The 24697-nt window shown below is 39.1% G+C and overlaps 2 protein-coding genes across 4 annotated transcripts; one reads left to right on the forward strand and one right to left on the reverse strand.

Moving 5' to 3' along the window:
* Nucleotides 1-350: 350 nt before the first annotated feature.
* vav1 (vav guanine nucleotide exchange factor 1) lies at nt 351-19967 on the forward strand. 3 transcript variants are annotated; one of them, XM_005462656.3, is made up of 29 exons: nt 351-568; nt 826-921; nt 1016-1132; nt 4646-4762; nt 6815-6873; nt 8456-8521; nt 8926-9034; nt 9653-9745; nt 10153-10221; nt 10331-10434; nt 10529-10628; nt 10760-10855; nt 10956-11024; nt 11122-11208; nt 11303-11388; nt 11476-11611; nt 11716-11825; nt 12380-12481; nt 12610-12704; nt 12792-12814; nt 12964-13000; nt 15395-15531; nt 16302-16388; nt 16641-16672; nt 17868-17978; nt 18552-18639; nt 18823-18952; nt 19350-19501; nt 19587-19967. In XM_005462656.3, exons 2-29 carry the CDS (start codon nt 835-837, stop codon nt 19638-19640), a joined length of 2553 nt encoding a protein of 850 aa, XP_005462713.1. In that variant the 5' UTR covers nt 351-568; nt 826-834; the 3' UTR covers nt 19641-19967. The 3 variants fall into 3 exon arrangements, with proteins under 3 accessions (XP_005462713.1, XP_005462712.1, XP_005462714.1); XM_005462655.3 differs by having other exon boundaries at nt 352-568; nt 9650-9745; XM_005462657.3 differs by having other exon boundaries at nt 354-568; nt 9650-9745; nt 16302-16367.
* A 2432-nt stretch (nt 19968-22399) lies between these two features.
* ubl5 (ubiquitin like 5) lies at nt 22400-24667 on the reverse strand. Its single transcript, XM_003457753.5, has 5 exons — nt 24547-24667; nt 24182-24245; nt 23141-23224; nt 23018-23055; nt 22400-22665 (listed from the first exon to the last, which is right to left on the reverse strand). Exons 2-5 carry the CDS (start codon nt 24235-24237, stop codon nt 22622-22624), a joined length of 222 nt encoding a protein of 73 aa, XP_003457801.1. The 5' UTR covers nt 24238-24245; nt 24547-24667; the 3' UTR covers nt 22400-22621.
* Nucleotides 24668-24697: the final 30 nt, after the last annotated feature.

Here is a 24697-nt window from a genome sequence, read left to right on the forward strand (position 1 = left end):
GTTGAGCTTTTAGGACAGAATTCACAAATTAAATATGAACTCTGCAGTGTAATTTTGAATATTACAGATTTGTTGACGTGTGTTTGGTTCCTGCAGCGTTTTACTGCCACAAAAGTGGATAAAAAACCCTTATTGAGGCGAAATATCTGTGCATAGATGACTAGACAAGTAATGGCTGTTTGTTGACAGTCCAGCAGCTTACTTGCTGCTTTTCTGTCTCATGTCTCACATACATTTTCACCAAGTCTCACTCTTTTTTTATCAGCTTGTGCCAGTTGTCACAACAGCAGCAGCAGCAGCAGCAGCAGCAGTAGCAGCTTTTTGTGTATGTGTGTGTGTGTGTGTGTGTGTGTGAGAGAGAGAGAGAGAGAGAGAGGGTGCGTCAGAGGAAAAAGGAAGTTGCGGGAAAAAAGTTAAAAGCCTTCAACACAGTGCAGCTCTGCAGAACACCCACCACGGAAGAACGACAGAACAAGAGCGCCGAAGTCTGACAATGAGATAATGAAAGGACGACGGGGAGGTTAACATCAGAAAGAACACATAGAAGTGCCGGGAGGAACCAGTGAAGGTAAGGGCCGATGGTTAAATGGTCCCGCCTTGATTTGGACTCATACGATCAGGTTTTCTGAGACAACGGCAACTATTTTTTTTTTTTTGCATTGCGTTTCAACAAGGGTGTTTCACTGAATGATGGCGTGATAGGGATTGCTCAGTGTCTGCTCTGCGCCTTTCTGATTTAACATTCATTTTGCTCTCCATTTGATTGAACACCGCATGTCTAAGTTCTGTCTGTGTCTTTGCCTTTTTTTTCTATTTTTCATTCAGAAAACCAAGATGGAGCTGTGGCGGCAGTGCGCGATGTGGTTGATCGACTGCCGAGTTCTTCCAGAGAACCACAGGGTCACTCTGGAGGGTGCACAGGTAAATAAGCAGCGACACATTCATATTCACCTGTCTGTGAATACACAAACCCATTTCAGTTCCTCAAATTAATTCTGTGTGTGCGCTATGCCAGGTGTGCGACCTGGCTCAGGCTCTGAGAGATGGCGTGCTGCTCTGCCAGTTGCTCAATAACCTGCTGCCTCAGGCTGTCAACCTGAGAGAGATCAACCTACGCCCACAGATGTCGCAGGTAAGACACAATGACAGAGACACACACACACACATATGCACACACCCAAACTTTTTCCTGATGCATTTCCATAGGACATAGCTATTGTTACCAACATGGCTTACTGAGGCCCTGATGCTGTCCGATAGGAAAATGCTTCAGTCATTATCGGTCTACATCCGGGAGCATGTAGTGATCGGGATAATGATAATGAAGGAGAACAAAAGGAGACAACTAGAAGACAAAGTGAAACAAAAAATAAATGTTAAAAAAAACCTCTAAATTTGTTGTTATTTAATTATCTCTTTACACACAGAGGTTTTGTCAACATTTTCCAATTCAAAAATGTATTCTGCACTTTTATAGGATTTGGTGATGCCAACTTGAAAAGACAGATTGCTGCATTGTAATCCAGAATAGTCACAGCTCATTCAGGAAAATTCAGGATTTGTGCTAGAAGCAAGATTAAAGATGTTTCATGATATGGAAGTGTTTTCGTATTTGACATTTAGAAACTTTTGGACTCATATGAACGTCTTATGAAGCACCATAATCGCGCTGGCAAATACAAAGCACTTTAATTTCATCATGTTTCTTCGGGAGAGTATACTCCACAAGGGATACGATAAAAATACTTTCACCTCTTATCGTTTCTCCTCGCTTTGAATATGCCTAATATTTTGTGTATACCTTTGTTGTAGACAGTCAAATGAGAAAACTGATACCATTCTATGGTATGGTTAGCTTAGCTTAGCATAAAGATAAGAAACAGGCTGGTTGTGTGAAATGGGAGCAGAAACAGCTGACTTCAGTTTTTGCAGAGATTTCACAAACTAGAAGCAATGTTTTTGAGGTAAGAGATGTGGTTAGGTGAACCTTTTTTTCTGGATTGCAGCAGGCAGACTACCTTCCCATCTTCTCACATTTTCTGCTACACTAAGCTAACCGGGTGTTAGCTCCAGGACATTTACGACACAGACATAAGGGCGTTATTTCTTATATATTACTTATATATTCATTTTTAATACATACTTAGGCTATGCATTTTTTTTTAATAAAACACTCAAAAAGTCCTGTTGATTCCTGCCTACATTTCCACGTCTTTTCAACTTTGTCAAAAAAAGTTTTTTGACAATGCATGCAAGCTAAAAAGCACATTAGCTAAAAAACAAAACAAAAAACAAAAGGGTTGAAGGGCATGAGATAATTAGAAGGGTGGAAAATATGAGTTAAAAACATTTGAAAGACAGGATGGTAGAATATTATGACCTAAAGTAGCGCCTTGGGCCTTTTTAAGGGAAAACCTTAAGAAGGTCCTCCTTACTGGGGATCTGCAAACAGTGCAGGAGTTAATGGCCTTTGACATGTGCATGGGAAACTCTGGGAAATCCTATGAGGTCAAAAGTGGTTAAGAAACATCCGCTGATTAACAGACAGCCGGACGTGTACACTGTGACGTATACACGCAGGCGCATACAAATGTGCACACACACACACACACACACACACACACACACACACACACACACACACACCTGTTGTCACAATTACACAATTAGAGGATCTTCCCTGTGCTCTTGCAATATGGATTATTTTAGTAGTGCAAGAACAAATACTTGATTGCATATTAATGTGAGCTCCTGGCAGGGCGACGTGATGTGTGCAGCAGTATCAGTCAGAACTAAACGTTTCCCCTTTTCTCAAATTAGAGTTCCGCATTTCCCACTGCTGAAGAGACACACAGAGAGAGAGAGACACACACACACAGAGAGAGCGAGCAGGAAGTTATGTAAAGCGGCATCTGTCTGACCACCATGTCAGTTGCACTGCACACTCTGCTCCGTGTGGTTTCTTCTGCAGTCATATTTTAGATGTCCTTCGAACTGTTTCTTTTTAGTGGCACACATTTTAGCTCATTGTGCTTGATGGTTATGTGGTCCGTGCTGCTGATAAACATTCACCGTCTGGTCAGGGCTGTAACAAAGTGTATGTGGAATCTAAGTGTTAAAAGAAAGACAGCAGCTTGTTCCTTCTCAAACAGGCCTGTTGGCTTTGAAGATATTCATTATTAATTTGTAATCTTTCAATTTTCTACACTTGTCAAGTTTTTATTGATTTGTTAAAACTGTAGCTAAAAAAGACGTGTTTTCATTTTGGCTGCTTTTGATTCTGCTTCTGAATTATTTTTAACTATTAAGAGAAATCTTTTTTTTTAACTTGTTAATATAGTTCCTGTTTTCATGGATCTGCTAATTAACATTTCTGTTAATATTTTGAACTACCAAATATTACACTAAATATATACTAAGTATTTGAGCACAGTGATAAAAGCTGATCACATGTTCTCAGAGCCCATTGTGACATCATCAGTTGCTCATTTCGTTTGATTGTCAATTCTAAAAAACACGAGACATTTCGTAACTTAAACCGTCTGTGTTTAACAAAGATTTGAGGTTTTGATCCTCCAGTGAAAAATCACTATAACAGTGTTTTTGGGGGGCATAAAACAGGAAAATATAGATTTCTGATAAGTACGATAACAAATACAGTCAACACCACTGAACACCAGGAAAATCCCAGTAGACCTGTTTCATGGCTGCCATTTGGACACAAAGTATGGAACTTTTCAGGTCTTAATATTAATCAAGGGTTCTGCTCAGATTAAGTACAGAGCCTCAATTAATGTGATTACAACACCTCTGTTTACCTACATATTTTAATCATTGAGAAATAGGTCTGTTGAATTTTACACATTTATTTAATTTAACAGATTGAAAAACAGATTACTCAGGATCCAGAGTAAGGCTAGAATACACTGTACGGACAAACGTACTGGACCACAGGAGCTGCTCGGCCATTTAAACCCATTACATGAAGCTCCCAGCGTACAGTTTTTGTGCTGATGTTAATGCCAGAGGTAGTTTGGAGCTTTGCAGTTATTGAGTCAGCAGAGTGTTGGAAATTTGTATGCACCATGTATCTGTTCGTCTCTCAGCACTCTGTGACCTCGCCCTGTGACCTTGCGTGCACTGCATCTTTGTAGCCGAGTTGCAGCATGTAGGAGGGAAGAAATCTCACAAATTATTACGGTACCAACACAATCAGCGAGCTCTTTAGAACAACCCATGCTTTCATAAATGTTTGTCAAGGCAGACTGCATGCTTAGGTGCTTGATTTATACACCTATAACTATGAAAACACCCAAAATCAAAGATCACGTCAAAGTCAACTTTATTGTCAGTTGTGCAATATGTACGGGACATCCACGAGATCGAAATACAGCTTCACTCTGATCCACAGTGCAAGTAGAATGCATCTAAAACAAAAAAACCCTAAATATGAGTTTAAATATTGCACTACTACATATTAAAGCCTAGATACAAGAGGTATGGCCCAATCCCTTTGCCCATATTTGTTATCATGTAAAAATTGCACATGTATATTTATGGATATTTGGTTTATAGATCAGCTGAACTGAATTGAATACTATAACTTGTAAACAAAAGTGATGATTGTGTTTCTGTTGTCTTTTAGTTCCTGTGTTTAAAGAATATCCGGACATTCCTGGGAGTTTGTCAAGACAAGTTTCATCTGAAGAAGAACGAACTGTTTGAAGCCTTCGATCTGTTTGATGTTCGGGACTTTGGAAAGGTATCACCACGCAGAAATCTATCTTTCGGTCATATGCCCTGAGTCATTTTTAACTACTGTTTAACTTTAAACAAAGTTGGGTTTGAATCTGCCCCGAACCATCCAGCACGTGTCTTCTCTCTCCTCACCCTTCCTTTCTTCTCTCCACTGCGCTATCACGATGAAGGCTCAAAGCTCCAAAGAAAGAACTTTACACTAAATGTACTAAACAGGAAAAACTGCATTTATGTTGTGACCACATTTTACGTTTGCTTTTGAAACAAATTCGCCAGGCACCTTGGAGAACCGCGCTACAGTTCTCCTGTAGATTTAGTTTGTCTCAGTGTTTCGTCATGCTGTCTCAGGCTGACTCTGTTTGACTGAGTTTGAGATCAGATCCAGGCCATCATTTGTGGGACTCCTTGCTCTTCTTGTCCCAGGGGATAAGTGTTTATTACTTTGTGTGGTCTTCTTTTTACGGTCATTTATTTGCTGTATTTTGCACGGATGAAATCTCTTCCTGATGGTTACACGATGAATAAAAATTTAAACATCTGAAGAACCCAAAATTGTACCTGAATGGGAAACTCATTATGCACTCGTAGCTCAGTCATTACGGCAGAAGTCTAAAGTGAAGCATAAAGTCCTAACGCCTTACTGCAGCTTGCAGACACCCACAAAGCCCTAACAGGAAGTAGCTTGGTGATTTTCTAATTTGAAGTGTCAGAGGCATGAATGCAGTACTCCACAGTTCTCTTTCACTTTCTATGCAGTGCAGCGATTTACAGCAACCAAGAGTGGATTTCAAATGAGCACTTTTTTTTTTGTCTGTGCGAACTAAGATGAAGCCATGTCCTCAAAATGAGTCATCAGGACATTTTATTTTGGAGGGGGGGGGGTCATTTCATTAACTTTACAGTGTGTTACTGTCACTAAGCTTCTCGTTTCACTTTGCAGCTTCCACTCAGTCGCCCATAACAATTTAATGTAGAAAACATGGGTGTGGTAGATCCTGTACACAAGTAAATAAAGTCCATCGGCACAAAACCTGCTCCGAGAGATATCTTATTATAATCTATTGCTTTATTAAACTGCTGACGCTTACCCGTCAGTGTGTGAGCTCTACTTTGCTGTTATAGCAGAGCATAAATTGCTTTTGATACAGCTTAGTTCAGTGGTTTCCAGCCATCATCTGAAGATTTAACATAGAAATTCCACTTAGGTGGAACTTCTAATAAGCTATGGTGGATATAAGGATGAAAGAAGGGGTTAATGCATTTAAACAGAAAGCAAGCAGACAGCAGATGATGGGCTTAGCTAAGCATAAAACCTTTAAGTACGGGAAACATCTGTTCTCACACAGAGCTGTTTGGATCTTTTTTAACTACCACTTTATCAGAAAGCTAATTAGTGTTTTCTATTGAATTCTCTGCTTATTGGATAGCAGTTTGAATTAGTTCACTGATTTCTTTTCCACAGGACTTCTCAGAACCACAGACTTTCACTTCTTGTTGCATCTTTACTCTTTTTTCTGTCTTGAATGAAAGCAGAAATTAGACCGAAAAATGCTGACTGAGAAACGTATTCCTTAGTCGGACAGTGCTTTTTTTTTTTTTGCCTAACCAGAAGTGTTGAAAGACAAGTTTCAGCTGAAACAAGTCAAGTGGCATCATGGAGAAAGACAACACTGCTGAAAAGTGAAAAAGCATGTCAAAGAAGCTCAAAATGTGTGACAAAAACAAACTGTCCCTTACTTACTTGGTTAGTAAGTTATAAACCATTAAGACCAACTTTTAAGCTCACTAATACATGTTTTCCTTTAAACAAAGGCTTCACTTTCATTTTAACCACTGTTTCTGTATGTTTCTGATCACATTTCATATGAAATTTCAACATCCATCGTGATTATGCTCTTTTTAATTGAACTGTCAAACAGAGCGAGAGTGAAACTAGGTCATTATTTAGTGTTCACATTTAAAGTGTTAAACAGTTTTACAGTTTCTCTGCCACTGTGTGTTCCCACACTGTGCAAAACTGTTAATATACTTCTTTGTGTGTTTCTGTCTGTGTAAGGTCATAGATACGTTGTCCACCCTGTCTCATTCATCCATTGCTGTCCACAGAGGATTTCAGTAAGTACATTTCTGCCTGTAATTAAAATTGAAGTTTAACAGGACCACTTGTGCTTACTGCTAAATCCATGCTTGTATTCTTAGACTATCAGCTTCAACCCAACTCTCCTTTTAAGGCGACTTCCTTACGATAAGCTGATTCTAATAAACAGCCCTCATATCCTAATCAAATTCAGGATATGTGATCCAGTGTTGTGCCATACTGGAAATTTTGGTGTTGATCTCATGCCAAGTAAATACAGGGCCAGTACTGCCGATACCAAAAGCAATACCCATAACTTATAGAGGCAGGTCATGTATGGGAGAGCAGTGCGTCATGAATTTTGAGATGAATCATCATCAGTTCGCAAACTCTGAACATATTTTAATGACCACTAAATCACTGTGAGTTTTACTTTCCTCAATAATGGGTTAACACAACAGAACACAACTTTCAGGTTTTGGGGTATTTAAATGTGCTGGTCTCCAAAGCACTTTGGGTCATCTTCTGTTGTGTAAATGTGCTATAAGCTATAAATAAAACAGATGTGACAGTTAACACAAAAAGCTTCAGACATTTTTCATGGTGCATGTCCGAGGTATATTCTGTCATTTTCCAAAAAATAATTAATTTAAAACAGTGCAGTCGATTACATACTGAACTTAGAATCGATACTTTGTTTCCGTGCCACTATCGATCTGATACCAATACTATTGTTGGTGCCGATATTTGGATGGCTTAATAGGTCCCCTTTAAATGCAATTGTAAAAAGCTTTATCTGTATTTTTAAATGTGTATTATTTTATTCATTATCTGATGTGTGTGTTATCTGTTAGTGTGAAGCATTTATTATTTGTCTGTTTGCTTCCTTGAAATATTTGGGGCTAATAGAAATCACACGGACGATTACGTTGCTGGCAGAAAGAAAACAGACGCGTTGGTAGAGAAGGGAGAAGTAACTTGTTTAAGATGGTCAACATTTTTTTATAATAAATGTCATAATCATAAATGTTTTCTGTAGAAATGTGGAAATTATCAAGCTTTAAATAACTAGTCTCAAATGGTTTATTGCACAACATGAAATTATACCATTATCCTACCACGTGGATGTGAAAGTGCTTACTTGGGATTACTTTTTTGTTGGTCTGTGGCCATGCCACCCTAAAAGCAAGAATATAATATTTATACAAGTGAAATTGGTTATATGGACCAGAGGCTTGTGGCTGTTTTTTTTTTTCTTAGGCTGAAAGTTGGTGTAGCAGATAACAGCACTTCCTCAGTGCCAGATAAGACTGTTGTTTCTTAACTTGACAGAACGTTCCCGAAAGTTTCAAGTTTTGTAACTCATTAATTTAAGTGGCATTTAATCTTTATATTTTGAGCATAACAGGTTTTTGTTAGATTTCTTGGCACTTAAAATTTTAAATCCTTTCCATTACTGTTAAATATGCCGGCTCATCAGGAAGTCAGCACCACAGTAATGGGGTTTTGTCCTTCAGCCTGGAACCTAGATTCATGCTTAATTACTCATATTAACATTTATTTAGTTGTAATTTTCTCTCTTTTTTGCTGCTTTAACACACTCACCTTCCCTTCAAACAGGCCTTTTCCTTTAGAGGGATGCACTCTTGATGAGGAGATCTACAGCGGCCTGTCTGACCAGATAGAGTAAGCCTTTTTCTCTAGAGAGAGATTGTTTTAAATAGCTGCCAATTTTTCTCCCTCTCTCTTTGTTTTGTGGCTGTATGATTTGAGGATTTTCCTGTAAAATTTTAACATCTTTCATAATGCCACATTTTGACCTGTAGAAAAGTTCAAAATACTCAAACCGAAAACTACCGCATTATTTTACTTTTAAGAATTAAATTTAAGAGTCTTGTCAGGACATTTTGAATCTTAATTGAATCAAACTGGGAGATGTGATGGTTTATTGCAAGTGGAGAAATGTTATATTCCACCAGCTATACAGGTGGTGTACAGGTTAGTGACGCTCCGTATACAGTACAGATATATTTAAGAAAAAAAGCCAAAGGTGATAACAGTAAGTACTTTGCATGTGTTTTGTGTATTAGTGATACAGTGGATGAAGATGATGACTTGTACGACTTTGTGGAGGATGAGGAGAATGAAGGAGATGAGATCTATGAAGACTTGATGAGGGCAGATGAACCGCCTGAAACTGTGAGTGGTTCCCATGTAACCTATAACCTGCAACAAAAAGGAGGGTGTTCGCCTTCACTTGCAGCCTGCAAGCTTTGCAGGTCTTCCAACAAAGTACTTCTGCTCTACAATCTGGGTTTCACTGTGTTTCTTATCACCTCATGTGAGGCTATGACTCGGGAGGCAGAGTAGTCCGCATATCAAAGACTCTTAATCAGATTAGAGTTTTACTTGCAGAGGTCTAATATATACAGCCTTAACCGAAGCATGTTATTTTAGTTTTTTAGAGACCTTTTAGGCAGAATTATTCAGTAGGAAAAGAACAAGAAGGGCAGTTTAAAAAATAAATACAATTTTGTGTAGCAGGAATAATAATTTCTCTTTGTCTTTCCAATCTTATTAATGTTCTTAAGACCTCCTTTGATTTTTGAAACTCTTTGTGGGTCAAGGAACCACAGTGCCTCAGAGCCTATGTGCCAAAGCTTTCTGTTTGACTTTAATAGGGGTTGATTAAACTTCTCTGTTAATATTTAAATAACTACTGCCACTTTAACACCATACCCCATTTCTTATGTATAAGGCAAGTACAAACAAAAGCAAAAAAAAACTCATTGACATTTTTTTTGTGCCCTTTAGCAGCAGAAAACTGGTGTGGACAAGAGAGAGTGCTGCCTGCAGGAGATCAGACAGACGGAAGAGAAATACTCAGAAACACTGCAATCTATACTACAGGTGTGCACACACCCACAGTCTGATCAAAGAAGATCGGTGCATTCATATACCAATAAAAAAACGACTCATAATGATGATGACAGAGCCCGTCTTAAAAAGCATAAACGAGCTGGGGGAGAAAAATGTGAATTTCTGAGATCTTTGAAATTTAACACAAACATGTTTCAATATTTCTGGAATTCAAAGCTCATACATTTAAAAAAAAAGAATTTTGAATTTCTGTGAAATTAAAATCACAAATTTGCACAAAAAAAAACATTCCGTAAGTAACAACATCACTTTTTATACACCTGTTCCACACCTCTTTCAATTCTTCATCATACATCACAAGCACACAAGTATAGAAAACTCATGCAGAAAAAATAATATAATAATAAAATAATACTCATACTTGCTCTTCTGTGCAGCACTTTATGAAGCCTCTTCAAAGGTTTCTCCAGCCACAAGACATTGAAAGTATATTCATCAACATACAGGTAAAGAAGGCATTTACCTCTGCACCTGCATGATATACCCACTTCATGGAAAACCTTTGTTTACATAGTTTTTGTGTGTGTGTGTGTGTGTGTGTGTGTGTGTGTGTAGGATTTGGCTAAGACCCATTCTGAATTGCTAGAAGAAGTTCAGAACTCTATCCTAAATAATGGAGCCAGGAATCTGTTCCAGGTGTTTGTGAACTACAAGGAGAGGTATACCGCTCATGCAGACACACACACAGATCCACTTGTTTCTCTTACAAACAAATGTATGAAAAATATGTTTATGTATCCCATCTCTCGCCAGGCTGTTACTGTACGGTCGTTACTGCAGTCAGGTGGAGGCGGCAACAAAACACCTTGACAAGCTTTCAAATGCGAGGGAGGATATCAGGATGAAACTGGAGGTGAGGAGGAAACACACGCTCCATATAGACATGTTTAAATAACTTTATGCAAATTTATTTGATCATCATTTCTTCTCAAACCAACAACAGTTGTTTGATACTAGTTCTCTCTGTCTGTCCCTCTCTCTCAGGAGTGTTCAAAGAGAGCAAACAGTGGACGTTTTTCTCTACGAGATTTACTCATGGTCCCCATGCAGAGAGTCCTCAAATACCACCTGCTATTACAGGTATGTGTTTATACTTCATACATGGCACTTATTGTATCTTCAATTTCCAGTTGGTTTTATCCAGCAGCTTTAATTTGCCGTGGCTTGTTTGTGTCTGCAGGAGCTGGTTAAACACACCACTGACTCAACAGAGAAGGAGAACCTGCGAACAGCTCTAGATGCCATGAGAGTAAGTGTGTTTATTTGTGTATTTCTACTTGTATGTAACCTGAATGTATGATACTTAACCCTCTTCTATGTGCGTGCGTGCATGTGTGTGTTTCCAGGATCTGGCGCAGAGTGTGAATGAAGTGAAGCGAGACAACGAGATCATCAAGCAAATCACCACGTTTCAGCTTTCCATAGAAAACATGGTGCGGTTACGCTATTTCATTTCTAATGAGTCTCTCTTTGGTTGTTATTTGTATTTCCTCTCTGCTCATCCTCCCTCTCGTCCCCCTTTTTCAGACTCAGTCTCTAGCTCTTTACGGGCGTCCCAAAATCGACGGAGAGCTAAAGATCTGCAGCTCAGAGAAAAGATCGAAACAGGACAGGTGCGTGTGTGGCTGACGCACGTCTCATTTCATATGTTACAAGCTGTTGTTTGACGTTGCGTTTGTGTGCGCTCTGCTGTTTGTCAGGTACGCGTTCCTCTTTGATAAAGCCGTGTTTATTTGTAAAAAGAAGAGTGGAGAGACTTTTGAGCTGAAGGAGATCATCGAACTACAGAGCTACCAGATCCGAGATGAAACGACAGGAGAGAAGGACAATAAAAAGGTCTCCAAATCTGCACTGAGACACCTGTTACACACAAGACAAGATCTCCATAAGGCATCTCAATAGGACTGACTGTGTGTGTGTGTGTTTTTGTATGTGAACAGTGGTCCTATTTGTTCCTCTTGCTGGATTGCTACGGAAGGTCTGGCTATGATTTATTCTTCAAAACCAGAGAACTGAAGAAAAAATGGCTGGAACAGTTTGAGATGGCTCTGTGAGTATTAAATATGTGGACGTACAGCTGAGCACTAAAAACAGCAATCAGACAACTATGAAGAATATTTAGCAGCTAAAGTGCCAGAAACTATACTCAGACTTATAGAATTAAAAAACCCAGTGAGCTCTTTGCTAACATGTTCTCTAAACACCTCAATATTTCAGCAAACCTGAGCTTGAAAATAAGTTACTGCAGGTTTTAGGTTATAATTGTTTTTTCCTCCCAAATATTTAATTTATGTAATGACAAACGTTTGTGTTGTCGAACATACAAAATAAGAAGCGGATCTGAAAAAGGTTGGACACGGAAAAGTTTAGTTTTATGGATTTCTGTTGTTGATTTAACGCATCAACCTGCTATTTGTTACATTATTTGCAGTCTCACTGCACTGGCTATGACTGCTTTTTCATCGTCAGTCTCTCTAAACAGATACCTTATGATTTGTACTTTTACCAAGGTGAAAGTACCAAAGTATCTGGCACCGAATAGCAGCTGTTTAAATGCTTACTTCCCCCAGCTGAGGTCAAAACAGTTTCACTTTATGCTTGCAGGTCAAATATGAGTCCTGAGAACTCCACAGCAAATAACCATGACTTCCAGATGTACTGCTTTGAGGAAACCACCTCCTGCAAAGCTTGCTCAATGTTGTTAAGGTACTTCTGTTATTCGATTATTTCTCCAACTAGTTAACAAGTTAGCTCCTGTGGAACTGTATTAACAAGTTAACCAAAAAAAGGAAAAAAATCTCCTCTAAAGGTAAAATTTCTCTATGTGTCTGCAGGGGGATATTTTTTCAGGGCTATCGCTGTACTCGCTGTAAGATGGCAGCACATAAAGAGTGTTTAGGCAGAGTACCCGCCTGTGGACGAAACTCAGGTCTGTATACGTGCACACATGCATATGTATGTGTTAAAACAATGCTTCTAATTAGTCTAACAATCATTTCTGCTTTTAAAATTACAGATCATTCTGTTTCTGCAAAAAAGGTATGTCTACATATATTTTATACTGTAAACTTCCAGCTCAGCTTTGGGCTTTTTATTCACACTATTGTACGTGCCAGTTTTAATGGATGGATGTTCTTTGGGACTCGTGCAAAACTTTGCTTCACTGTTTCTTTCTTTTGTTCCTTCAGAATAAAGCTCAAAGGTCCTCTGGTCATTCCAGCATTGGTAAGAAATTCATGATATATCAGCTTATAGAGCCTATTTCTACCAGCATGTTGAAAGCATACAGGACAAGACTTTCAGGTTCTGAGGTCATGTTTTTGTTCAACACTCAAATATAAAGCTGTAGCGATGTGTCTTCCCACGTTTTAACCTACATATATTTCATATATCTTGTGAGTTGTGTTATTATAAAAGTGCTTTTTTTGTTTGTAAAGTTATAGCCAAATCTATATATAGTGACCATTTTTAAAAGCCTCTCTGCCATCAGCTTTAATCTCTCTGTGATCTTCTCTGATAAAGACCCATACCCTATTATGTCGGACAGATAGAACTTCAGCAGGGCAATTATCATTTTCTCCCCTATTAGTAGCAGAGTTCACCATAAATAATTCAGATAGTTATATATCACATCATCAGCAAGTATTCCCAGCCTGCTTTTCCTGTCTATATGATTATATTTTATTATGATGTGTTTAATGGCAATCTATTTTCTATAAGACACTAAATGCAAAGTGACATAGGCGCTTGGCAACCATGCTTACATATAGGAATATAAACAGCTGAGTCCTCTACTGCAGGGAGGTGAGTGGCAAACGAGTTGCGGTTATTCGGGCAGACTGACTCAGATAGATTGCAGCGTGTTAAAAATCTGTAACTAATCTGTCTCACTGATTGCAGTCAGTATAAGTTTCACTGTGACCTTTTTGAGACCCATCATGTGACTGGTTAATTCAGTTGAGGTTAAGAGTGTTGCGCACTTAATCTCTGGTCACCCCAACTGCTTGCGGCTGTTTTTTTTTTTTTAAACAAATGACCGAGCAACCTGATTTTTTCCTCATCAAAAGAAGGTATTTTTTACTGTAGTGTGACTGTGTGTAGGGGGGCTTATTGTTTACATCTGCACTGATTTGGATATGTCTCTGTTCTTACATGCATAAGTGCAAAGCATAAAGCAGGAAGAACAGCAACAAAAGTTCAGCACAGAACAGAGTAGAGATCGTCAGACACAGAATGAAAATGAGTGGGGTGGAGGTGGGTTGCAGAGTGGCTTGCTGCAGCTGCAGTATTAAATAACCCCCCCTTTATGAGGTTTGCCTGCTGAGTCATCTGTTGATGTGAGCTAGCACAGAGATCAGCTGGTCTTCTGGAAATGCGACGGAACTAAACTTTGCAGCCTGTCTGATTCATTTTCTTTGACACTGATAATCTTATCGCTAGATGCACGTTTTAATACCTTATCCATTTTCAGCATACACTATAATCTTTTTGCCTCTTGACCAAAAGAAGATTATTTCCCTTACTAAGAAGGCGTAAGCATGGCAGGTAGCTCCACCTTTTTGATTCTGTAGATTTTTCTTGCTGACGCAGCCTCAAAGAGATTTATGTTTGTAATGTGATGTCTCAACTTTAGGAATTTATGAAAGCCCACGGAGTGACCAACGGACTTTTAGGTTTCATTTTATGTAATATTTCAAAAGTCATGACTGAACTGTGACTCATTGGTTGTAATGACTGGAATAAAAGCAACACTCTTGGTAATATTTTCATTCTTACTCTTTTTGCTTTGTCAATCAGAGTCCTGAGGTCAGTATCTTGGTTTATCTCCCCCCAGTTCTGCACTGCAAAAACTCAAAATCTTACCAAGAGTATTTGTCTTATTTCTAGTCAAAATTATCTCATTACACTTAAAATAAGACAGAATCAGCTAAAGGGCAACATTTCAGTAAGCTGAAAGAACTTGTTTCAAGACAGTAAATCTTAAAACTAGACAATTTTCACTTGTTCCATTGGCAGATTTTTTTTTACTTAATACAAGATATTTTAGCTTGAAATAAGTGAAAAATCTGCCAATGGAACAAGTGAAAATTGTCTAGTTTTAAGATTTACTGTCTGTTATTCAAGTTGCATAACAGGGCTGGTAAATAAATGAGGATGGTTCGCTTACGTCTGAATGAAAGTGTTTCCCCCTCATTCCCTTCGTTTTTTTATTTGTTTTTACCAATTGAACTGTCAGTTCAATACTTGCAGCGAATAAGATGTTCTCACGGTCTTCTTTTCTGAGCCCTCTTTTAAGGTAGAAAATATCAGAGCGACAACCATTAACTAGTTTGTGGACTATTTTCACCCAATTTCTGCATGTTGATGGGAACCCCGTTGAAAAAACACCCGTCTGTGGTTAATGGTAGCCCAGTTTTACTTTATCTAAACGGAGCATCATGGTAGGCGGGCGGGGATAGGGGATGTTTTTGGTAAACTTTGTCTATCTGAAATCAAAAATTTTTTAAAAACATGCAGAGAATAGTTTGATCCAGTTTGATTAGTTTTTAGGAGTGCTTGCCTTATGTTGCAGCTCTTCCAGATATCACAACGTGTCCTTTTTCCTCTTTCTGCTGTCAGGATATCCTAAGATGGAGGTAAATCAGGAGTATTATGGCATGCCGCCGCCTCCTGTGGGCTTCGGCCAAGCGCTTAATCTCTCCAGAGGGGACGTCATTGAGCTGACCCGCGCTGACGCAGAGCTGCCCTGGTGGGAGGTAGGCCTAAAAAAACATAGCCATTTACATGCACTCTATTCTGTATTCAATAAACTGAAGAAGGGGAGGGGTGAGGGGGGTCATGCATTATTTTTTAGACTTTTCAAGGCTCGTTTCCTGTGGTTGCCGTGTAGGTGTGAGAGGCTTTTGTCTTTTTTCAGTCTCTTTTGACATTTTCCTCTCTGCGTCTCAGTCTCAGTCTTCCACTTCCTCCCTCGTGCCAAACCTGCACTTGTATCTGCATGCAATCGCGATGCTGTGTGACAGTTTTGATTTGGAAAATAAGCGTAATCTGACGGCAGAAATCCACAGAGCCGCTCAGGTTTCGCGGCCGTGCTTTTTGTTCCCGCTGGCTCACTGTGGCACAGTTTACTGAAAGTTTCATTCATGAGAATGAAAGCATGCGCCGAAAAGAGTGAAAAACGCTTGAACCGTCTCACTGTCAGCGCTGCATAAATGGGCTCAACGCAGCGTCTGTGATTCTATCCATCACCACTTTGAAACATGTCTTAGTGAAATAGTTTTTAACATTTTGTTAATAGTTACCCCCAAAAAATTTGATTCACAAATCAGGTGTCAGCCAGCTCTTTCATGCTTCACAGTACTTCCTCATTAAACCTCTGCTTACAGTTTTTTGATGTGTGACTTACCTCAGATTGCTATCTTTTGTATATGAGTAAATATTTTTACAATTGGGGTTGATTGCTTGATTTACCCTTCAGTAACTGATCGGTTGACTCAGTCATGTTATTTTTTATTTTGTGACATAGGGAAGAAATCTGACCAGTGGTCTAATGGGATGGTTCCCTTGCCAAAAGGTTCAGCCCTACCTCTCTGTGAGTACAATCCAGCAGCCAGTAAGCACCCTAACTTTTCCATTTTGAAAACAAAACAACATTTTCAGATAGATTTAATTTCCCAGAAAGACATAAGCTCAGAACAGCAAACACATAACTGACTAAATTTAGCACAGCCAAGTGGTTTTTGTCAGCTTGCACCATTCCTGTAAAGAAAACAAACATTAAGCAGAATTAGGAAATGAAAAATTGTTATCTGCACAACCACAGCCTTTTTATATGTGACTTTTCTGTGATCTCACTACTTTCCAGAGGCCAACCCAAGACCTGTCTGGCTTCAACTGGTGAGTACTGACAGGAACGGGGCGGAATCGCTCGCTCGCCGAGCTTCTGCTTACCTTGGTTAACCATGGTCTGATTTTTTTTACAGTGCTGCATTGCTTTGCAAAACGCAGTGGGAAACACCACAGAGCCGACACATAGAGTAGTACTAGTTAACAGACGCAAAAGCAGAACCCGATACTGAAAATTACAGGCGTTTTAATAGCAGCGTTTGGAACACACTTTTACGCTGAAACTGATAGGATGTACCGTACACTGTGGTGGTACACGCCCCCAGGCTCGTGTTGATGACGATGACGATGGCGTTCTGAGCCCTCAAATTATTGATTATAAACAGCTTTTTAATCACACTATTGCTCTCCTGAAGGACAGCATGTGTTAAAAAATGTTTCAGTTTGGCGACACCTGGTGGTAATGAAAAGTATGACACTGTGGACAGGAAAGTGAACACGACTGATCATGTACAGTCAGATAACATAATTTTTCTTATAAACAAAGCTTTCCATTATCAAAATAATTGATCAGACTTTATAGAGAAAAACATCAGCTTAAAGCTCATTTGAAAGTATTTTTCAGAATTATGTACGCTTGTGCAGGAAAACGCAACCGTTAAAATTAATTTGATAGCTCTTTACGATGTGGTTAAGGTGAAGGTGTGAACTGATGGGCTTTCAACTAAGGCGTTGGACTAAGTGTAACCTACTATTTTGCTTTATAAAGTCTGTCTGGTAAAAACCCCTAAAGGCAAAACTGCTTCCAGGGGCTGTCAGCAAAGAGCAAAGCCAGAGGTGTTTTGTTTTAGGGCTACCCACTTTAATGAAATATCTCACAAACGCCTTCAGGGGATTTCTTCAAATTTGGCTCATGTACGCCATACTGACCATTTTTCACATTTGTCTGAATCCTAAATTATTAACACTTTGGTGCCATTTGTGAAATGATTGTTTCTTTGTAATGACACTCGTATTTGAATCATTGTCTGCTGTCACGTCTATAACTCTCAGAGAAGGACAAGTAATGCTGTAGTGACAGAACAGCCAAATGTATTTAAATGACAAAGTGTGTGTTTGATCGCAGTGTAACTTGATTGGTCTTGTGACTGTTGTCAAAAAATAACTGTATGAATTCATATTTCAGAGGCTACAGTAATCACTCAAAATAAAAACTAACGCTCTGGTTCTCTCTGTGTTATTAAAGGTTTGCGGGAAACATGGACCGCACGGCCGCCAAAAACCTATTAATGTCCCGCTCTGATGGTACCTTCCTTGTACGGCAGAAAGATGGAGGAGAGTATGCTATCAGCATTAAGTAAGACTTATATCAGTTAAAGTTCTGTTTGATTATCTATCTGTTGATTTGAAGATGGCCAAATTACTGCGATCTTTTAAATATTCTATTATTGCTCCGATTGCATTTCAAACCTTAATTGTTAAAAAATAAGCTGCATATCTACCCTAAAACAATAAGAAAGAGCACATTTTTTTTGCACCAAAGGAGCATTTAAATTAATAAAATCGTACAAAACTTCATCAGGAAATATACTGCATTGTAATCCTCTTTTAAAATAAACCTCCACTTTAAAAAAGTTCCCCATCCATAAAACGGTTTGGAAATTTGGAGCTGTATTACCAAACACGTGTAATGCGTAATTGTGCTGTAAAAGAAGTATCAGTTCCTCTCAAAACCCAGGGAAACAATCCAGACTGACAAAGCATTTAATGCATGATCTGTTTTTAATTCAGGAGCCAACAAAATCCATTCATCTTTGCAGAAGTGAAAAATTCTCGAGTCTGTCGTTTGAGAGTCATCGCTGTGTTTGCCGTTCAGCCTCCACGAGTTCCCAGACTGTGGCTTTTAATATTCACCTCTCTCCTCCCTCAGGTTCAACATGGACATCAGACACATTAAGATCACCTCTAGTGAAGGTCTCTACCGCATCAACGACAAGAAGGCCTTCAAGGGTCTAATAGTAAGTCGTACGCAGTCATAAAGCTGAAGCACTGCCTCAGAGCAAGAGAAACCAAACCTACCGCTGAGCATTATCTTTAGTGCTGGATTGCTGCTGACCTCAGCTCCTCCTCTCTAACCACAACTAACATCTCTCTTACGTTTCTCACGCTTCTTTTCTCCTCCCGCCCCCTTCCCATATTAGGAGATGATTCAGTATTACCAGCAGACCTCATTGAAGGAGTACTTTAAGGACCTGGACACCACACTTTGTATACCTTTCAAACAACCGGAGCAAAGCAACCTGTCTGACAACATGCCCAATTCCACACCAGGTACAGAAGATCTCCATCACCTCCTACAGTCCTCACTGTGATCACCAAAGTCGTCCTCTGTGACTTGCAAATGTCTGTGCAAAATGACAGAGCAACCCACCTCCTAGTTGTGGAAGTGCAGATCACTACAGATCATGGAGCTCTCATATTCATTTTTATCACATTTCCATATTTTGTACAAAAGCACAAATCTAGAAATGACTTTATGATAGCCGCATGTGTTCTTTTTGCCATCTCCAGTCTTTATTGTAAGCAAAAATCTGCTTTAACTCTGTGTTTAACATGAGTGGTGATGAGAACTCTCATGAAAACTCTCTGCGAGGAATGGGGTAAGACTGTTTCCCCAAAACTATTCCTTTAAGCTTTTCCATGCTGCAATGTGGGCTCTGTCTCACAGGGGGCAGCATGAGGAACTTCGGCGTGGCAAGGGCCAGGTACGACTTCTCGGCCAGGGACCGCTCTGAGCTGTCGCTGCGGGAAGGAGACACCATCAAGATCCTTTCCAAGAAGGGTCACAGTGGCTGGTGGAAAGGAGAGGTGTACGGCCGGGTGAGAACACGTAAAAAATCCAAAAATATTTTATTTATTTATTTGTTGGCTTCTTGTCTGACCTGCACTGCTCCTGTGTTTCCAGGTGGGGTTCTTTCCAGCCAACTATGTGGAGGAGGATTACTCTGACTACTGCTGATGTTCCTACGGATGTGATGTGTTGACTCGTTCTCTATGTGTAGGGGTCTGTGTGAGGGACTGCATTAACCAATATGCATGAGTGTGGCTGTGTGTATGAACGAGAATGCCAGTTGCTACTTGTGATTATGTGATGAGTGTCTAGTGATGTGAATAAAATCTCTGTTCAGCCAGCCTGATGATGTCTGGTTCACATATGGATTTTAGCCATATCATTATATCTACTCGAAATTTACAGTTTACAAAACCACCTCTGTGTTGTTTTTAAGCTCACGTATAAGTGTCTGTGTGAACTCATGTGAAATTAAATTAAAAACTGAAAAAAGGGCGTTTAATGTACATCGTGTATGCAGCGGATTTCCAATTACCAAAGCAGCAAATGTGACTGCATGTGGTGCAGTCTTAAAGCTAAGGCTAAACCTAAAGCTAACAAGCTGACAATTCAGTTCAGCTCAATTTTATTTATAAACTTCCAACATTTGCCTCGATGCGCTGTATAATGCAAGGCAAAGACCCAAGAATAATAGAGAGAAAAACACTTATGAACAAATACTTGGCGACAGTGAGAAGGCAAAACTCATTTTTAACAGGAAGAAACCTCCAGCAGAACCAGGCTCAGGGAGCAACAACAACAAATAAAAAGGGGTTAAAAAGAGCCCGTGACCAAGACAGTTTTCTTTATTTTGATTGCAGTCTGCAACCTGTAAGAAACCAGGAGACCAAGAACATCACTAGACCACTGAACACAGATAAACATAGTGGGAGGTTGGGGGTTGCGAAGTAGGTGTTTAGTGGTTGAAAGGTTTAGCCAGTGTGGAGGACTGACATAAAACCACTACAAGAGAAACTAGTACATGATGATTTGTTTCTGCCATTGTAGGGAAAAGGTAAAGAGCAGTGTGTGTGAAGAACTGCTTCTTTACAGTGCATGCATGTGACTAACTGCTGTGTTATTATTAATTATTATTTAGTAGTATTAGTAGTAATGGTATTACAACAGAGTTTTAGGCTTGGTTTGCTGTATATAGTGTGGTGTGTTTTGTTAGAAAGTACTGTATAAAGATTTAGAATATTATGTCACTTTTGACCTCTGACCTCTCCCTCAAGGTCAAAGTGATAATAATACAATGCAGAGCTATTGCAAACTTTCTTACTGCTATTGTTTGTATTGACAGCATATAGAGAATGATAACTGGGGATTGTAATTATCACATTACTTTGGACCTTTGATCTCTTTTTCAAGGTCAAATAAGGTAAAACTTGCCTTTTATTTTTAAAAATGATTCAAATTCTTATATTGGCTACAGTTTGGAAATGATACTAGTATATGGGGATTCTAAATATCTTCACATTTGACCTCTTCCCTCATTCGGCAGTTGTTGTCTTTCCACAGCTGTGCCACGACTGTCCCCTCATTCTTTTCTTTCTTTGATGCAGTTTTAGTAAAAGGTTTACATCAATGTCAGCTGTCAATGGCTAAAGCTCTGAAGTGTTGAGAGACACAATAGTATCCATGTCCAAGAAGACTGAGTCTATAAGTAAGGTCTCCATGGCAGCAGGATTTCGCTCTCACTCTGCCAAAAGTGCCGCTTCCACTTCAAACACGTTGGACGGCTTTGTTCAGTGCAGACATGTTCTTACACACCAAAGGAAAATGTTTGATTATGGGGCTGGTTTTGTGCCCACATCTGTATTGTAATGCTAAATCTGAAATCTAAAACAGAGTTGCGGGCCATGGCACTTCTCTGTAGTAGCAGCATTTATTTAGCTGCAACAAAGGTCAAAGTATCAATGCCACAGGCTTCCTGACATGTAGAACTTCTGCAAAAATAGTTTACACAATACACCTTATATGTATTCACACTGATGCAGTGAACAAGCAGGTGTTTTTTGTGCTATAGCTGTCTTATCTGATCAGTACACTACAGAAAGGTTTCTAAAATAAAAGTACATGTTAGATGCACAAAGGTCTTATAATTTCCTCTGAAATGTGGTCCAGTACGAGTGTAATGTGGTAAAGAATGGTTTAAAATATCGAGGTTAAACATATAGTGTACAGGGAGGTTTAGCGCTGGCTTTTCCCCCCCATCATTAAACAATAAAAGATACTTCAGAGTCAGCGCAATAGCTTTAGAAACCACCTTTTTTAAAACTAAATCATTAAACTTTGTTTCATACAAATTCCCCCTGGTTGCTAACCCCAGCTCTCAGTCTGAGAACTGCTGCCAAAGCTGATTAATCAGCCAGTATCATTTTTTTTAGTCCAAGCACTTTTTTTTGTTGTTGAAAACAGCATGCGTGTAAATCTAGCTTCTGCAATGCGTATATGCGATAAACTCATTAGCCATACTGGTCTTATGTACAGAGGTAAAGCTACGTCTAATTAAAAGTTTGTGGAGGAGTTGGAGCAGAAGGCCCCTAGAAAACCTGATGGTGTCCATTTGCCTCCACTGAAATTATTCATATACATCCCCACGTGAATGATGTTGGATGCACAGCCATAGGCAAATATCATTGCCAAGTTCCACTGATAAGTTTGTAGGTCCCATTGGCACCAATTAAACCCTTCTACTTACTACCACCAACATCAAAAGCAACTAACTCCATGTTTTTTTGCATGCTTTTGCCCAACACTTTACCTTCATCCAGTAAGCTGGAAAGCAAAGAGTAATTTGGAAAAGTGTTAGCGATGCATAAGGTTTCCCAGTCTCACCCAGTATGAGAAAATAATTAATGGACAAAAAAGACCAGCACTCACTCTCACAGTCAGGTAAATATCAGTTTTATTTCCAAAATATAAAAAAAAACAACAACAACATCTCTTTCACAAAGTGATTTGAGAGGAAAAATTAAAACTCCATTGTTGCTGTGTGACTGTCGCTCTCGCTCCATCTTGTTGTGTGAGACCTTCAATTGTGTGTGTGTGTTTGTAGCAAGAAACATCTTTACATCTGTACATCTGACTTGTAGTTCTCCTCTTGCTTACTGGTAGTACAGCTCAAGGTTCATCCCATCATGGATTTCATCTGGAGAGTTTTTGGTTAAGTGCAACAAGTGATCTGGATACAGCAGCTATCGGTTCTGCTGATTCTGAGAGGTACAAATTTACACGCATTACAAAAATGCTTCAGCTGTTTTAATTAGAGAAAAATAAGTGCTGCAGTTATCTTGATCTCTAAATCAATAAAAAACATTTTTTTACCAATTTAAACAATTTATGGATACATTCATGTTATGGATCATTGTGAGTGCAATAAAAGGAACTGCAGTTGTTCTGTGAGGGTGTAATAACGTCACGGTCATGATCATTATTAAATTAAAGGTAATGTAACTAAAACCACATAAGTACAACTACAGGAAAAACCCTTTAAAGGATACAGTCACCCAGAGACACGTGGTCCTTGAATATGGTGTACCTGTGGAAAACAAAGGACAACATTTAGGTCCAAATAGATGAGTTATTTGTCATCAAGCACATCAAATCCCATTTGAGCAGCTCACCATTTCTTTAGCACGATCTTATCATGCCGTGTTCCTGTCTGGGCAGCTATGAGCTTCTTCAGATCTCCGATGGTATCCTCAGAGCTGAAACACCGAAGTTAAGGAAGGAGCAGTGTAACAGCTTGGAAAACATCCAGAGCTTTAACAAATGCGTGGTTAAAAAAAATCTGAGTGTTGTCTGCTAGTATCATTTTGTTTCTTTTGATCTGCAGATGGACGGCGCAGCAGCTTTGGATGCTCTGCTTTCCTCAGTCAAAACACACAGGATGGCTAAAGTATTCTATCTAAACTGGTCCAACTCTCTCTGTAGCCCCATGACAGACTGCCTCCGAACCCATTATAGGCCAAAAACGTCTAACACTTGACCAAACAAGATCCCTTCAAGCTGCGACACCCAGAAGTTACTGAAAATCATCAGACTTTTAGTTGATTGTCAAGTGGCGTTCATTCAAGTGGTATTATATCTGCTGTCAAGTGATGGCAAATAGTGGCAAGCACCATTTTTAAACATCATTTGATGATAATAAACATAAATAGCGTCACATATTAAAAGGTAAAAGAACCTGAAAGACCAAAATGTAAGATACTGACTTTTTGTTTTTAATAAAGTTCACTTACAAGCTGAAACCTCAAATATGACTATTATAATAACCCACAGACTTTCAATTGTGGGTTTCTGTATTAACGGAATGAAATAAGTCATAAGAAGTAATCAGCATGGGTGCCAAGACAAACAGTGACACTGAATTTTAGTCTTCTAACATACTCCAGAAACTCACATGTTAATAGATTCATTGTAAAACTATTCCCCACACCATTCTATAATATAAATGGGCCTTACTTGCACCTTAAAATTAAGTCCATAATTTCAGAGCAGGGGTGCTGTGAAAGCAGATGCTGATGAATGCTGTACTGTTAAACATCCCGACTTATGTTAACTCATCTCAAGACATCCCAGATGTCCGCACCTAAAACATGATTTTGACATGTGTGCTGAGAGACAATATTCAGCATTATTTTCAGAGTTTCAGCAAAGGATACTTGCACTTGACCCGGACTTTCTTGCCTAGACGGTCGTTGCAAACCACTTCAATCATCTTTATGTCTGCAGAAAAGAGGAAGAGATGAGACAACGTTAGACAAATGAAGGTATTAGATTATAAAGTAGATGATAACCCTAGTGAGTTTATTTTATACAAGATTGGCTGGAAATCACAGCCACAGAAATCTAGTGAAATCAGCCAGGTTGTTTTGTTTAGCTAACGTTAGCTGTAGCTCACAACACCACGTTAATGTAAAACAAACGGGACTTATATTTAAATACACTCATGGGCAGCTTTATGAGGTCAAAATCCGAAACATTATGATACCGTATAAAAACCACACGTTGAAGCTGTCATCCTTACCTTGAACTGTACAGCAGAAAAAAACAATTATTTCCTTCGCTGATATTTTCTGGAAACCTCTCGGTCCTGCTTACCGTAAAGCTGGTTTAGTTGCGAATTCGCCTTCCTACCAATCAAATGAGGACTACGATGATTGGCGATCTCGCTAGAC

The sequence above is a fragment of the Oreochromis niloticus genome, linkage group LG6 (genome assembly GCF_001858045.2).
Source record: "Oreochromis niloticus isolate F11D_XX linkage group LG6, O_niloticus_UMD_NMBU, whole genome shotgun sequence".
Lineage (NCBI taxonomy): Eukaryota > Metazoa > Chordata > Actinopteri > Cichliformes > Cichlidae > Oreochromis > Oreochromis niloticus.